Below are 16,338 nucleotides of genomic sequence, written 5' to 3' on the forward strand. Positions count from 1 at the left end.
ACATTTCTTTCAATAACTTGGGATATAAAAAAGAGATTTTTATCAATTATGAAAAAGATTTTGGCCATAAAAAGGTAATTTAAAGAGTCTGAGATGGATGGCGAATAGCATTAATGTCACCCAGAATAAATGGTCCTGCATTACTCAACTGAAAGGCACAAGTGGCTGCCTGTGCAGGTCCCGCTGCTGCTGCAGCCTCTGCTGTGGTTGCCCTGCCTTGTCTTTGGTAATTGGCCTCAGTCACTGGCAGATCCCAGTGTGGCTGCCTCTACACTGAGCCCTTGTGGGGACAGCAGCTGTCCAGAACTGCTGCTCCAAGGGCAGATTTGGAAAGCAAGCAGAGCTTTATGTGCCTCAGGTAGTGAACTTGCTTTGTTTCTTGTGTCCCTGCTCACTCTGTATGCAAACTCCACTGTTACTGACTCTTGCTGTCGTGCCAAGGACAGCCTGGTGTCCTTACTGCCAGGGGAGCTTTTGAAGAGCATACTGCCTTTTTACGTGGGTTTTCTCTCCACTCAGAGCTCCTGTGAGAGTTTGGCTGGGTCCTACTCATGGCAGCCTCTCCCTCGGTACTCTAGGCCCCACAGTCTAAGAGAGGTGAAGTTTTGAGTATAGATTAGAGGATAATCTTTGACTTCTTTCAAATTAGTAAGATTTACAGTATAGAAGGTTGGACATTTGAAGGACTGTTTGGAGGGCCTTCTGTAAGGAAAAGAAAAACTTCAGATCAGAAAGTGCAATGGGGAATGAGTGTAAGTCATAAGAAGTATTGTAAGGAATACTTCTGAACTGGATGCTTAGTGATGTTTTTTGCTTTCAATTTACAAATTCTTTAGGTGCCTGGGGGTTAGTGTATGACATACCTGCATGGAATTTGTTGGCTCAGTGTCTGCAGATGGTAAGCCGTGTTCAGTACAGTTTTCTCAGAGTTTTGATTACACCTGAAATGTTGCTCTGAAGCAAACACATCTTGGCTGACAGTACACACAACAGCTGTGTCAGACTGTAATCAGTGTCCACATCCTGTAGAGGTGGCGGATGTGCTGCACAGCAATGCTCAGACCGTTGACAGAAAACACTTCTCAGCATGTGGGTAACTCTTCCAATTCCAAACTATTACTGGAAATTGCAGTCTGTAACTGGGATTAATAGTTCTTATTCTTGCATATGGAGACTTTTTTTCCAAATGTGTATTTCCTTTGCTCAGCAATCTCCAAGCATTTCTGACACAGCAGGATCTGTGTAGGGGCAGAAACCTTGAGCTGCTGTGTTGAGAGACTGGCTTCTGTTTCAAAGCCCACTGCTGATACCCTCTGAAATATTCTTGATGATCTGATCTTGACACAGACTGGATTTACTGTGCCTGATTTTTCTCTGAGGGAGTGAAGAATCCTGTCATCTGCCTGCCTGCCCACAGATCTTCTAATCTCCTACTGCTGCCTAATCATAATTTCTTTCAGAATTTTACATCTGCATAGTTACTTGGCTCTTGACCCATCAGAAACATGAAAACTTGATGCAGTGAGTTAGGGAACTTTTGGCAATAGGTTATTTGTAGATGAAACAAATGACATAAGATAAAATAAGGAGTTACAGGGCCTGACCTTGACATATTTGTATTTTTCTAACACACAGAATAGTCACATAGAATTTTTACAAATTTATGAGATATACGGTGATCTAATAAGTTTTGTTTTATGGCACTTCTGGGATCTGTTTGACAGGAAGCTCTTGATTCTATGGAAGGATGCTGAGCCATAAAAAACATTTAAACTCTGCTTGCAAGTTTTCTTCCCTGTGAAAAAAACTGGAAATTCTCATTATAAGAAGCTACACACTCAACATGCTTTTACGTTTTGAGGATTGAGGCAAAAAAATTGGGATCTAAGGTGTCTCAAAGTTCTTTACACCATTAGTGAGCAAAGTGTGTTTGTTCCTTATAGGCAGACCACCCTGCGGAAGTTTTCTGATGTTACCTTTGTGAACATTAGGCACATTTTGCACTTATTTTCTGTAAGCTTTGCAGTATTTAGTTTTACAGGATGTGTAGTTCAGAGCCAAACCTTTGAAGCTGTCTGTGACAACTGAAGAAGTAAACTCACGTGACCTATTGCTTGTGCCAGGAGAGCTCAGCTGAAGCAAAGCTACAAGTTTCTCCCCTACAAAGCTCGCATAACTACTGCATCTCAAATTAGCAAGTTCTTGGAAAATGCTCTTCAGCATCAATCCTTCCGAATTTCAAATTATTAGTAGAAAATTTAAATTAGTTAGCTCATTTTGGATAATGGATGAAACTGAGGTGGTATCAGTTGTGCGTGGAGAACAAAGCTAACTTTCTCAAGCACCTTATTGGATGTAGCTGATTGGTTCAGGTCTACTAACTGCTATTCCCATTTATCAAGAAAGGCTAGAGCAATTAAAATTACCAGGGCTTGTTAAGAGGGATTATAGTAAAGAAGTCTGTCCATGTAACTTCTCCCGCCTTGCCATTTGTAAACTGCTAATGTCTTTGCCCTGGCTGCCAAGAAAACCTATAAGCCAATGCCTCCTCTCCCAGTCCATCTTTTGTCCTTTGGACCATAACCATAACCTAAACTCTTCCTCTTCTGTTTTTTTGTTTTACTGTTTTGTTTTTTATTTGAAAGAGATGTGAGGCTCGTTCTTAATGGGATATTCTGGCCAAGGCCTTTGCCAGCCCCTTGCTGTCATTAAAATCAGCTCAGGAATTACAGTTTAACTGCTCCAAGATAAACTTTTGAGACAGTGGGTGGTTCTCAGTGAGTGAGCAGGAAGGAATGGAAAGGTATGGAGCAGACTGGTTCTGTGGGCCTTATCTCTAATGACTACACAACCACAGCACACCGATGACAGTGTGTTGGACTGAGTGTCTCCAGTGACTTAGCATCTTGTACCTGATGAGGGAGGAAGTGCAGCCTGACCACTCTGGGATACTCTGTCCTGGCTTTGCTCTCAATAGGACATGTCTGAAGTGGATCTCAGTACTTGGCCCTTCTTTGGTGAGGTGAATCCTGGGTTGTAATGAGGTGCTTTTTGAGATGGTTAGAAATAGATTGAATCCCCCAAACTATTATCTTCATCCACAGAGGGCAAAATATTTTGAACTGTAGGAAACAGAGCTATGTATCAGTTAGTATTTAGGGCCTTCCTATTATGAGTGTCCTGCTCCTACCAGAGGCTGGCTTTGTTGCTTCATTTTTGAGCTGCATCAGCCTGAGGGAAGGAGGAAAGGCAGTTGTATTCTGGCTTTAGAATAATGGGTTGCTAGATTGCTTGGAAATGCATGTGAATTAATCAAAATTACCCCCCTAGTTTTGTTTCCGTAGCCTACTTTTGTCCTGGTGACAACCTCTAGCAGTACACACTGGGGATGCCAGAGGAGAACTTACGTTCAAGCTGTTTCCTACTGCACCCTGGACTGTCAGCCCTTCCCTTTGCAGTACTCGTCACCCTGCAGTGACAGCAGCAATGCTAGGCCTGTAAGTGTAGTTGATTTATGTTAACTGTTGAAACAATAATGTTTAATCTGTAAAGTGCTAATCTATTTTTTATGTTGATTATGAATAGGCCAGCTGTGCCTACTTTACTATTCATGGAGTTTAGTGAACAAGCCCATTTCACAGGCTGGGTTTGGAGGGTAATTTACATGAGAGCAGACACTGCTTTAAGGAAAGCAAATCAGCTGGGTTACACCAATGAAGCAGGGATTTGGCAGCCCTGCACTAAGATCTGAGAGCAAGGAAAAAAAACATGGGAGGAAGAGGAGAGAGGCAGATAATAAATGGACTGTAGAAGGAGCAGACAGATCAGAGCAGACATGTGAAAAGTAGGGGAAATATGGTCAGGAAAAGAAAGAAAAAGTTGATATTCAGAGGAGAGATTGACAAGAAGGAAACAAGATAGGATGTGGCTGATTTAGCATAGGACTTTTTGCATCAGTGCAGAGAGCTCAGGGCTTCATTGTTTGTATGACTGATCATTAGGGATGACCTAATGCATGGTGTCAGTGACCCTATTGGCAAAGTCAGTTTTGGATTTAATTTGTTGTGCAGTTGTCTCTCTTGAGGGACTTTTACTGATCTCTGTACATTTTTTCCAAGAGTTGGCTGCAAAGGATACAAACTCCAGGGCCTCATCCAGACCTCTTTGTAAGTTATTCTACCTCAGTTTCTGCTTAGTCCCTGCACCTTGGTCTCTGTGGTGTGGACTGCTGAATAGCAGTGTCTTTCGCATTGACTTGTCTGCCATGTATGCTGGTGTTTCAATATCCCATCAAGGCACAGTAACGGGCTTATGAACTTTACATCCTCAGTAGAGCTTTACTACCTTTTAAGCATAATTCTTCTAAAGTAGTGACCTTATTATATCCTTTTCTTGATAGCAGTTCAGTTCAGGCAGGGCTGCCCACATCTGCCAGACTGCGTGTACTTCCAGGTCCACTTCAGATCCCTACTCCTACTTCCCTGTTCTATTAATCTGGGGCAGTGTTGTGCATCAATAAGACTTCAGGCCTGTTTGTATCTATGTAATTATAACCAAAGCCAGAGGAAAGGATATAACTGGGCAGAATCTGTCTGGGACTGGGCTTTGCATTCTGCATGTCATCATTGTGTACTGTGCCTCTGTCCACCCTGGTGACAGGCTGCTGGATCATCCAGTGCTGCTTCTGTCATTCCTGCTCTTTGTCCCAGGTGAAGATCATCAGAGGGCTGGGACACCTCTTCTGTGAGCACAGGATGAGAGAGTTGAAGTTGTTCAGCCTGACAGAGGATTGGGGGAGACATCATAGCACCTTCCATACCTAAAGGGGACCTACAAGAGAGCTGGAGAGATACTTTTATGTGGGTGTGGTAGTGATAGGACAAGGGGGAATGACTTCAAACTGAAAGATAGTAGGTTTAGGTTAGACATTAGGAAAAAATTCTTTTCTGTGAAGGTGGTGAGGTGCTGGAACAGACTGCCTAGAGAAATTGTGTCTGCCCCATTCCTAGAAGTGTTTAAAGCCATGCTGGATGGGGCTTTGAACAACCTGGTTTAGTAGAAGGTGTCCCTGCCCATGGCAGGGAGGTTTGAACCAGGTGATCTTTAAGGTCTCTTCCAACCCAAACCATTCTATGATACTATATAAAACAAAATGTAGTACTGTCTTGCACACACTGCAGGAACCCTGCACCCTGCAACCTCCTCTTTGAACACCTTTGACACAAACACTGTCCTGATCCTTTTCTTCATTTGCCTCTATGTGGATGGATTTTACCTACCATTCCCCATACAAGCTGTGTACACAAATGCCCTGCTCTGTGCTTCCTTTTTAACTGTGCTCAAGCCTTGGCACAGCTTCAGTTCCTGACCAAATCCTTGTACCTGACCTCTTCCAAACATCCCCTCATCACACTCTGTATAGTCACATTAAACTGCCCATACACATTCCACACCGCCCCCCCCACCCCACCCCCCAACTCCCCTGCCTTGTCTTATACACTGCTTGAAGCCCCCAGGCTTTCAAAGCTGAATCTGAGGCATTTTGAGATGAGGCACAGGTGATGTGTGTTCCTGAAGGTCCCCATATATCCTCAGGCACTGGCAGCTGGTTATTTCTCACAGGACTGCTGCTGTTGTGCAGGCTTACTGCTGACAAGGCCCTTGGGGCATCTCTGCAGTCCTCTCTGAGCCTCCCTCTGCCTGGCTGTGACTAACATGGAGCTTGTTTGTTGTGGCTCCTTGACCCTTTCCTACATAGGTTTCAGCCAGTGTATGGCAGGGATGTGTTTATATCTGGAGTCAAAATGGTCTTGGAAGTTCATTTGCTTCTGGGTGTTTTCTTAAATCTAACCTTCTTGCTTATGTGCCAACTGGCCCCATCTCTCTGGCATTTCAAGTGAGGCTTCATCCTGAAGAAGAATTTTTTTACATTGAGAACTACCAGTCATGGGAACAACTTCCCTAGGGATGTAGTAGAGACCTCATCACTGGAGATTTTCAAGATGTTACAATCTCTTTTAGGCTTCCTTTCCCATGAGAAGTTAAACCAGACCATCTTTTGACGTCACTTCCAACCAGAGCTGTTCTATGATTTGATGATTCTTTACAAATGTTCTGTCTTTGTACCAGGCTGCTGGCATCTGTAAGGGTGATGCATCATTTGGGAATGTCTTTAGGAATTCAGTCAAGGGGTTCTGTGTGTTGGGGACCTCCACATATTTTTCTATATGTGTGGCTCAAGAGAAATGGGAACTTTGAGGGGATGGGGGACAATTGGCTTGTTTTCATCTGTCATTTGTGAGCATTAGCACCTGATGTCTGTTATCAGTCAGACCTCGAAGTCAATGTTGATGACAAGGTCAAGGCTGCAGGCCTGCTTGACAGAAAGTTGGTGACATTCTCTGTTGTGTTAGGAAAGAAGATAGAAGGTATGGTTTGACTTTTTTTTGAGAAGATTAGGAACTGTACTTTAGCTTTGTTGAATGTGAGCAGAGATGTGACTGTGTGAAAGATGACTGAGAAACAGTCTGAAATGGTAGTTTGGCTAGAAGTAGGCTGATGTAGAGTACAGAGCCAGAACTATCAGCAGAAAGGAAGTGGGAATTTTATGTGAGCTATTACCCAGATGCAGTGGTGGGGGTAGAGGTTGTGAGCAGAGCTTTGTGTAACATCTCCAGAAAGCTGGGCAAGGGATAAGCCAGCTGCTCAGATATACTAAGAGAGCCATTAAAAGAGCAGAAGGCTGAGGGGACTCTTCCCTTCCTTAGGAGGCTACTGGGATGTTCCTGCTATGTTAGCACTTTCAGCTCTGTTGCTTGGGAGCTGAAGAGCTGCACAAAACACAGAAAGCCTTAATAGAAAGGGACCATGCTCTACTTCAGCCATGGAATAGGAATCCCTTTGGGTAGATAGGATGCAGCAAAGAGTTGTCCTCTGCTGTGCTTCCACTATGCACTGGTGTTGGAAATGAGACCCTCCTTTGTTAGCAGGGGGAGGAAAGAGAAAGAATGCTTTCAATTAAAATACAAAAGGTGGCTGGGAGTGGAGTTGTTGTGTGCTCTTGAAAGACTGTGATTCTAGTCTGTCTGAACAACTGAGAAGCATGGCTCCATCCTCACAGACAGGAGAGATGCAGAGGAAGTAGTATTTCCCCAAAAAGTCAGAGAGAAAAGAGTGGATTTAGTGAACATTGATCAACTGGGAGAAAGATAAAAGAGAAATTAAACGGAGCATTTGTATGTTCAGGGGAAGAGCAGGGAAGCATCTGCCCCATATCCTGCACTGTTGGAGTGGATAAGTAGCTCACAAATCACTATTTTCTTTTTCAGAATGATGGAATGGAAAGCAAACAGGATTATATATGTACATACACACCTTGGCTTTACTTTGCTTTGGTCTCTGGATTTTGCATAGGCTATAAGATACTTATGTCATGCAAAATAGAGTGCACAGTGACATTGTTTACTGTGCACATAGAGAGACTGTAGTTTTACATCTTCCCTTTCCACACAAGCATAAGTCAACAACAGTTGGTGGACTCTTGCTTGACCATTAGGATAAGGAAGCACTCACTGCTGTTGGAGTCCAGTCACAGACAGGCTGGGATGCAGAAATGGTTTAGGGTATCAGGAAGATGACTAGGTGCACAAGATGTTATATTCTGAGATGGAAAGAAGTGGGATGCTGAACAGGCCACAGGTCATTGTGCTAATTAACTGCATGTAGAGACAGAAAATAAGCATTTTCTCAATGTTCATGTCAGTGTTAGATGGACTGTTAATCCCTTTGTTATCACTTGAGGATTCTGAGGAAATAGTTGATTCAGTCATGAAAAGTTCTTCTACCTTCCATCTTCTCCACAAGGAAGTGAACTGGACTTGCAGCTTAAAATTATGATGTAGCTTCCAACAGCAAAACCTTTCCCTTGGTAATGGACATTTCTGAGAAATATAATTTCTTGGAATGTAATTCTGTGTATGAGATTATAGACGTGGGGGAAAACTACCTGTATAGAACACTTTGTCCAGGAATAATGTTCACACACACGTGGATGGATGAGAAACTTGTTTGGAGACATCCCAGCTTTGCTATTTCCTCTCTCTGGTGTCATCTATATGCTTCTGCTACCAAAGATGTTGTGCTAGCCCTGCAGATGATATCTGGACTCTGCTTTCTTACAATTTATCTTGATATCTGCCTTACATCAGAAGTTTATTGTGCAGTTTCTCTGCTATCAGAGTGCTTTGTGAAACCAGCACCTGGACAAAGAACAGCCAGATGAAGCTAAACACGGAAGAGGCTGTGGTGAAATGCTATTGGAAAACCTGTAGAACTCCCAGCTGTTGAAAGCATCTCTGGGTACTGAGCTAATATGTTAATCCTGTGTCTCTGGAAGGTAGTGGGACATCCAGTAACTTAATTGGTGAAAAACATTTATCTCCTTGTGCCAGTCAGGAGGATGTTCCTGAGCCAGTTATGTTCCAGTCTGGCTATGACAATCCTTGCTTTTGTTAGGCTGAATGTTTTTTCTTTGTGGGAGCCATGGATATGAGGTCCACCTCACACACTCAGGGCCTCAGGAGACATACATCTGCTCTGTCTGCTCATTGCTCTTACTGCCTGTTGTAGCTGTCACCACTGAGATCCAGGTTTCGATCTGGGATGAGTAATAGTCTCAGACAGTTCTGCCTTGTCTTAAGGATCTGACTTACTCAGGAAAATAAATGAAGCTAACATGAGTGTGTCTGAGCACAGACTATTATGCAGGAGTCATCAGGGATGGAATAAAGGTGTTTCTCCTCAAGGTATAGCTCTGTAGTAATTAAAGGTACTATAGCAAGTAAAGTAGACTGATACTATTGCTGCACAGCTCAGTGGATGGATATGATGAATATTAAGAGTGGCTTCATGTAAGCTTTTCAACTGCTTGTCTAGCCAAAAGACACTACAGAAAAAGGATCACAGGTGAGCAGAACAGGAAGTAACCAGGATCCTGGGTATCAGACAACGAATGAGTGAACAAACATTGGTCTTTGGCTGAGGGGGATCAATGACTTTTCCCTTAGCAGAGTTCATTTTCTCTAACACTAAACACTAACTGAGCAATGCTGTTGGCAGGATCCCAGAGAAGGTTCTCAGGGTTTTAGCAGGTAGAGGGCTGCAGAGGTCCAAAGTGGTAGTAGGGAGAAAAAACAGGAAAAAGTGAACTTCACACCCCACCTGAGTGACAGCCCTTTTTCTAGAAGAAATGCTGATGGTTGATGGACAGCACTGATTTTGAGCTATTTTTGTGGAACATTAGCAGTGATTAATGAAGTTAGTGGTGACTGGCATGCCAGGAGCAAATGTGTACCATTGGCACATGACATATTTGTGGCTGTGTGAAGTAACTGTTGTATATGTATTATAAAGATAGGTTTTTAAAATCAAAGCTAAAAACTTTGTCCTTATAAATTAGGCAAGGGCAGATTTCTAGCTGTATTGACAGCCCTAATTCTGCTCATCACAGCATGAGCGCTGTGACATGGAGTGGCCCAGCATCATATGGGATATCAAGGAGAAACAATGTTAGACCTCAGCTCTCCCAAACTCTAGGCAGGCACCTTATTGCATATCTCCCCCTGAAAAGAACCATCTTACTTTTCCATCCAGTGCACTGAAAGATGCAGGGGTTTTCTGTAATAAGCCACAGGTAGTTGTTTCAGTGCATGAGAACACACACATACCTTTACCTACATTCATTTGGATGCAGCAAATACCTCTTTATATATGTGCACGTAAGTGTAAATGTAATATGAACAGCAGCGAATCCATTGAAAACAAAACCACTATTCTGTATACATCTACAATATTATTAAAAATACCGAATTAATAAATACATGTTCTTGACAGATGAATTTAGAAACCATCAATTAAGCTTGGCATTCATTAGGTGGGGAGAAGTCCAATCAGATTTCACTGACTCAACAAAGCTGCCTATAAATTGTGGGCTTTTTGTTCTGACGTTTGATGAATTATTCTTCATAATCCACTGTCTACTGCGATAAATCTAATCTTTCAGTTTTTGCTGTCTTAATAATTCTTAGAGCAACACTGTGACATTTTGTTTTCGTAAAGGGGATAGAAAGGCTGGGACAATGGAAAAAAACCCTCACTTGCTGTCTGGGAAGTATATTACTCTATACCAAGGTAATATTTTTCTCACACCTAGAACTCTGGTTTTGCAGACTTGGAGGGATCAGTGAGACCTTAGCAGCATAGGCTGTTATGTGTATCTTGTTGAAAAGATGACCAGCCTAGGATGTGGTTCACATTCCTTAAACCAGGAAGGTCATTCAGATTTCTGAGAGCAATAGCATGCTAGTTTTGGTAAAGTGAATTCCAGAAGTTAAGAATGCCTTCTGTTGTTAGTGATCCTGCATCTCAATGCTCCCTAAATCTGTCTTGAACAAACTGCTGACACATGGGCAACATTCATCACAGTGGCAGAGCAGAGCCACCTCATCTCATGTATAAGATACTATATAGTGTTGGGCTGGAGAAGGGCTCCATGACTTAGGCTTCTGCTCCAGAGTACTGTGCTAGCAGCCGTTCTGGAGAGGGAAGAGAGCATACCTCTCTGTGAAGTGGACAAGTTGAAACGAGGCAGTAATATGCCATCATTTGCTGCAGCACATGGATATAAAAAGGTTGGGATTAAGAGGCAATATATTTCAAAAGAAATTAGCTAGCAAGACATGCACATTTAACTTTTATGGGTTAGAGATTAAGATATCCGGCTGGAACTTGGGATATCTGAGTTAAATCCCAGCTCTGTCAGACTTCTCAGAACATGCTAGGCAGGTCATGTAAGGTAATACTTTCAGAAAGGACTCAGGATTTGGGAGTTTAAATCCAATTGATTTCCAGTATCTTCCTAAGTGTTTAAGGATAGGATTCACAAAAAATACTGAGGCATCCTGATGCCCAGCATTATGGCATCAGGTAGTATGTGCTGCAGACCTTGGGAAGAACAGCTGTGCTTTGGGAAAGCACTTGAGCATGTGAGGAAGCCTGTAGCTGACATCTGGGAACTCCTAGAAAGCATGAGTTTGTGCAGGGCACGTGGTGACTGTGCACCTCATACCATGGCCCTCTGGGCTTAATGTGGTCTCTAGCTGCAACCTCAGCATGAATACATACTAATAAATGTGTAAGTAGATAGATCCTGTTAGAACTTTTATATCAGTTCCTTGAGGTATGAATACTAATACCAACAATCATGCATATTTTGCGTATTTAAAATTAAATGAGCTTCATTCTTTAGAATTAAACAGTAAGGGCTGTGTTTCCAGCAAATGAAGTACAGTACACATTCATTTGCTGGTGCAGCACATGCATGATGGGGACCTGTGCAGAAGGAGCGAGGGAAAACCGTTGTGTGCAGGGACACCACTCACCTGTATGGCTGCAAACCTGCAGCTGGCTGTCCTATTCCTTTAAAAGAGAAGCCCTGAAGTTCCTTTTAAACCTTTAATAAACCTGTCAGGAAACTATGCTTGTTTCATCTCCTTCCAGGATTACAGATGGTAACAGTGAGTTTGATGAGGCCATTTGAGACCAGCTGTAGCCTGGAAAAAACTTGAGAGTTCCTTAAGCCAGGTGGACTTCAAGAGTCTCCCAGACCTTTGTTTGCTAATTATCCATCCTGGAAATGACAGGTTTTTTTAAGGGTGCTTGTGAGCAGTAAGGGTCTGCAGCCTGTTCCAAGAATTCCCTACTTGCATGAAATGGGTGCAGCCACCTTCCATGGGAAAGACCCCACTCCCTGGCAGGCAGTGTGGTAATCAGGCTCACCTCTTCTCTGCTTCTGTATCATACTGCCTCTTGCTCGCTTTTGCCTGTCTGGGACACACAGCCTGCAGCAGAGGCGTTAGCTACCTCCAGTGAGCTGAGAAAAGACAATTCCATAATGAATGAGGGTCATTTGCTAAGTGGGGGGTCCTGGAGCCCTGCCATAATTGTGCTTCTGCTTTATCTTAGTCTCACACCTGCTCACATAATGGCTCAGCTGTGATCTGCTCCCTCCCCCTGTGTATGCTCTGCCCTTCTTCCCCTGGGGTATCCATCAATTCTGTAGCCCTGTTGCAATCCCTCGCCTTGCTGTCCTTGTCTGCAGCCTGTGAACATGCACAAATTTGCCCTGGAATTGTGGGAGGGCCACTGGGTTGGCTCTACTGGACATCACTGTTAACCTGACTTCCATGTCCTAAGTAGCAAGTTTTAAAATTAAACTCTTCTATCCCAAATAACTCCTAGATGCAGCTTTCTTCAATTATGTTTCTTTAGAAAACTTAGTCACATGATAATGAGGTATGTATTATTCCTGCCAGAGGGAACACGTGCATCTTTTCTTTCCCCTGCGTGCATTCAGTACTGGTGAATATGGCTGGATTGACAGTGTAGGCAATTAAGAGGTTTTGAAATCCAGAGCAGATGGAATTTTATCCAATTTATATATGATCTTACTATAAATCTACCTTATTGGATTCAAGCCAGTGAACTCCCAGGTCTGTGTTTTAACCTTTGGAGGATATTACCCATCTTGTTGACAATACGAGTGGTAACCACTTCGTAAAAAGGTACATCCCTCTGATACAAGGATGTAGGTTAGTGAGAGAATTGAAGAAAGCCCCAGCTTGACCTCATGTGGCAAGTTCTTTCTTTGCATTTTTTTCTTCCTTGTGGAATCTTACAGCCCAACAGGCCTTTGGCTACCTTAAATCTTTACCCTTAACAGATCCTCTCTTCAGGCAATACATACACTTCACATAAAGGTAAAAGTCCCTGTGTCTTGAACACATTTTCTCTTGAGACACAAATGTCAATAGGTTTGAATTATGGACCTGCTGTAATTAAAAACCACATAACTATTTGGTTTTAAATGCAGTTGTTTTACTTAATTGATTTTGTCGCCAGGACCAAAGAGAATTAATTAAATAAATAAAATGCACCTTCCTAGTGAATTACTGGAGGCAGCTGAGTCTGTGTTGGTATCTAATTACTGCAAATGCTCCAGTTTGTTGCTAGCAGTAGTTTTCTGTGGAAGGAGCTGCGAGAGAAGGGGTAAGGTGGTGTGGGAGGGGGCTCATTCCTTGGCAGCTGCAGGAGGGAACAGGCTGCTCCTTGTAGTATTTTTCTTCCTTCTCAGCAGAAGAGTATTCGTTTAAGGCTTTGCATGAAGACTTTGCTTAGAAGGTCTTTATTCATATTTAATTGCTAGGTTGCTGCAGCTCCCATCTTTAATTACCTTTTAAAGAGCAGGTTATAAAAATGCACTGATATTCTTTCTTTTTTGTTACTGCATAAATTACAGGCTTCTCAACTGCTCACTTGAAATCAGTTGAGCCGTTGAGAAGTGTAGGACAGGTTCCCTTTGCTGACTTCTGGAAACCTCAGAGCTTATGTTCACCTTGCTCTACAGAGCAGGACAGAAATCCTCAACTAGCATTACATGAACTATGCCTGAAGCCACATATCTGTGCTGGCCCTTCCTGTGAGCTGACTGACTGTGTGGAGGGGCCTGGCTCGTCAGCTAGGCTGAAATTGCACTGCTATGGTTGTAGTGTTTGCAGAGCCTGTGCTGTCTAGTGCTGACAAGAGGGTCTCTAGCAGGGTGCTGTGTTATGCAGGGCAGATGCCTCTGCTCTCTCCCATTGCCTCACCCATGTCTACCTTGGATTTTGTTTCCTGGACCTGCTTCTGGTAAATCTTTTAAATCTACAACTTTCCTTGTAGTCTAGTCCTGGATTTCTCAGCCAGAGCTTCTAATAATTTCCTCTCCTGCTCACCAAGTGCTTTTCTGTCTCTGATTGGCACTTTTTCTCAGTTGAGAGCACTGGTTACTTTTACAGAAGGTGTGACAAAGTCCATCACATTAAACAGGTCAAGCTGTTGAGGTTGAAACAACAATTTTTGTCCCCCTGCCCTGAATGCTGCTCTTAACCACTGCTCCCAGTCATGTGCTGGCTTTCACCAAGTAAGCTAGCTGCTGCTGCTGTGATGCACAGGAATACACACTGCCAGGTTTCAGGGGTTGTGGTGGGTGGTATTAAATATCTGCAAAAGAAATACATGCAAAGGAACAGCTGTTGGCTTCTGCACCCAGGATGCTGACCATAATCATTCCAAAACATTTTCAGGACAGCCCAAAGAAGTCTCTCTCATACTGCCTGGCCACTACAAGTCCAAGATAAAACATGCTGCTGGGACTCTGTCACAGGTTTCCATGAGCAGAGTATCTCCAGGGCACTTGCGCATTTGGCAGGCTTCACTCAGAAGCCAAACAGTGACAAGGCTAAGGGAGGGGACAGAAGAAGGATGAAAGGGCTGAGTCTGTCCAGCTTTGGCACAGGAACTCTCTGGCCTGTGGGCAGGGCTTTCCTGAAAACAGCCTCTGTTACCCCAAGCTGATGTCTCTTTCTCTTCTCTCGGCAGATAAAAGAGCTCTTTATGAGTTTTGAGGACACTCCCCTGGGAGCAGCATCACTAGCCCAGGTACACAAAGCAGTGCTGCAGGATGGGAGAACGGTGGCAGTGAAAATCCAGCACCCCAAGGTCCAAGCTCAGAGCTCCAAGGATATTTTGCTCATGGAGGTAAAACTACCGGTTGACTTCAACTTACAGAACAATTGCCATTGAAACGTATAAGGACCACATTCACCCATGGTGTAAGCAGGTATAACAACACCAATCTGTGGCTTTGAAACCTCCACAGAGATCAATGCTGTCTTGCAGGGTTAATACAGAAAATTGGTGAGGATTGCAGTGCTGGTGATTGTGTGGACGGAGACTGAACAAAAGGGTAAGAGGGAAGGAGGGCAGAAGGAGAAGACAGGTAAAGATAAATGACATCATAGTAAGTCCATATAAGATTTAAGAAATAGAGTCCTCAAGTCTCTTTACAGCCTGTGTGCCCCTTAACTGGTTTCAGTTCTCATGTAGTCAGGGTTGTGTGGCCAAGGAAAATCACAGTCCATGATTAGCATGTTTACTTTTTGATTAAATTCTATTGTGGATTCAACAGTGGATGAAGTTGCTATGATTCAGTTTTGTTTCTTGATCAGCTCTGTAATGCTGAACTGATTCATGGTAGAAACAAAACCACTAAAATACAGAGAGGTTCACCCAACAGGGGCAAATACACAAATGAGGAATTCACCTAGCAAAATGTTTCAATGTGTATAGAACAGGAAATGGACACAGGGCTGAGCTGGAGAAGATGGGAAGGATTAGGTCTGTAAGTGGTAACACTAAAGCTTTTTGCTCTCCTAATAAAGCATATATATATATATGTCGGTATATACAGTAAGTGCACATTAATTGGCAGATGGGTAGGTCCATGGTACTAAAGAAGTGAAGCTGAGGAGTTCTGATCAGTGTTTGGAGGGTATTGCTCATGCAGTAACACTTCTCCATCACTGTGAAGAAGATCAGAAATCAGAAGTTCTGCCAGCAACCTCTCAGAGTACCACATAACTAAAGCTTCTCTAGGCAGTTAAAATACCCTGCTTTGAGCAGTCCTGGCTAGTCTGCGTAGCAGCACAGCTGGTTCCAGATGGGGCACATTAGTTTGCAGCTGAATATTTAATTTGAACTCATAGTGAAAGAAATTTTTGGGTTCCAAAGAGATGTCCCAGTAAGATAGGATCTGTCCGTTTCAGTGCTGGTTTGAAAACACAGAATTGTTTGAACTGGCTTTGGGTCCAGCTATAGATTTGAATTTGATTCAGATCTTCTCCAGGACTCACTGCAGTGATCTGCCCAATGAATTTGCTCCTGTGAGTCATCACATGCACAGCACTTCTCAGGCGGCTTATGACATCCTTCACTCCCTCCCAAAACAAGGTGGCAGAAAAAGAGCAGTCAAGGATTAAGGATGAGCAGGTAATGAAAGAGTATGGGATCAGGGCAATAAGAGGATTCTGTGTGAATGACCCAAACCTGTGTTTACCTGGAGACATTTGCCCTTCTAATAGTGAATATCACCGAAACATATCTCCTCACACCATGTTTCTGTGATTGCTGATTATACTGGTAAGAGACATTTAAACAAATTATTTTAGAATGATTCCTGTCTTTTCTGGCTTTAAACTATTCCTTTTGGGAAACTTGAAGCTAAACCAATTTATTTTCTTTTGGTAGTTTAGTACTGTCTTTCTTGTACAGACAGTCTGGTTTACCATCCACATGTTGTATATAAATAGGTATTAGGAAAATAGCTCAGAATATGACACATGTGGTTTTCTTTTTAAAAGGTCTCTCTTGTGGAGTCTTGGCTTACTTGTATCATCATATCCT

At 43.0% G+C, this 16,338-nt stretch overlaps 1 protein-coding gene across 2 annotated transcripts in view; it reads left to right on the plus strand.

Annotated features, from left to right (window-relative positions):
• The window catches only part of ADCK1 (aarF domain containing kinase 1), a 74,989-nt gene that overhangs the window by 37,647 nt on the left and 21,004 nt on the right, over positions 1–16,338 (plus strand). For both annotated transcript variants that reach the window (XM_058829786.1, XM_058829785.1), the window contains one exon: positions 14,476–14,634. In XM_058829786.1, the coding sequence (XP_058685769.1) occupies positions 14,476–14,634 (159 nt within the window). The remainder of the gene's footprint in view (positions 1–14,475; positions 14,635–16,338) is intronic.

Source organism: Poecile atricapillus, chromosome 1 (genome assembly GCF_030490865.1).
Source record: "Poecile atricapillus isolate bPoeAtr1 chromosome 1, bPoeAtr1.hap1, whole genome shotgun sequence".
Taxonomy (NCBI): Eukaryota; Metazoa; Chordata; class Aves; order Passeriformes; family Paridae; genus Poecile; species Poecile atricapillus.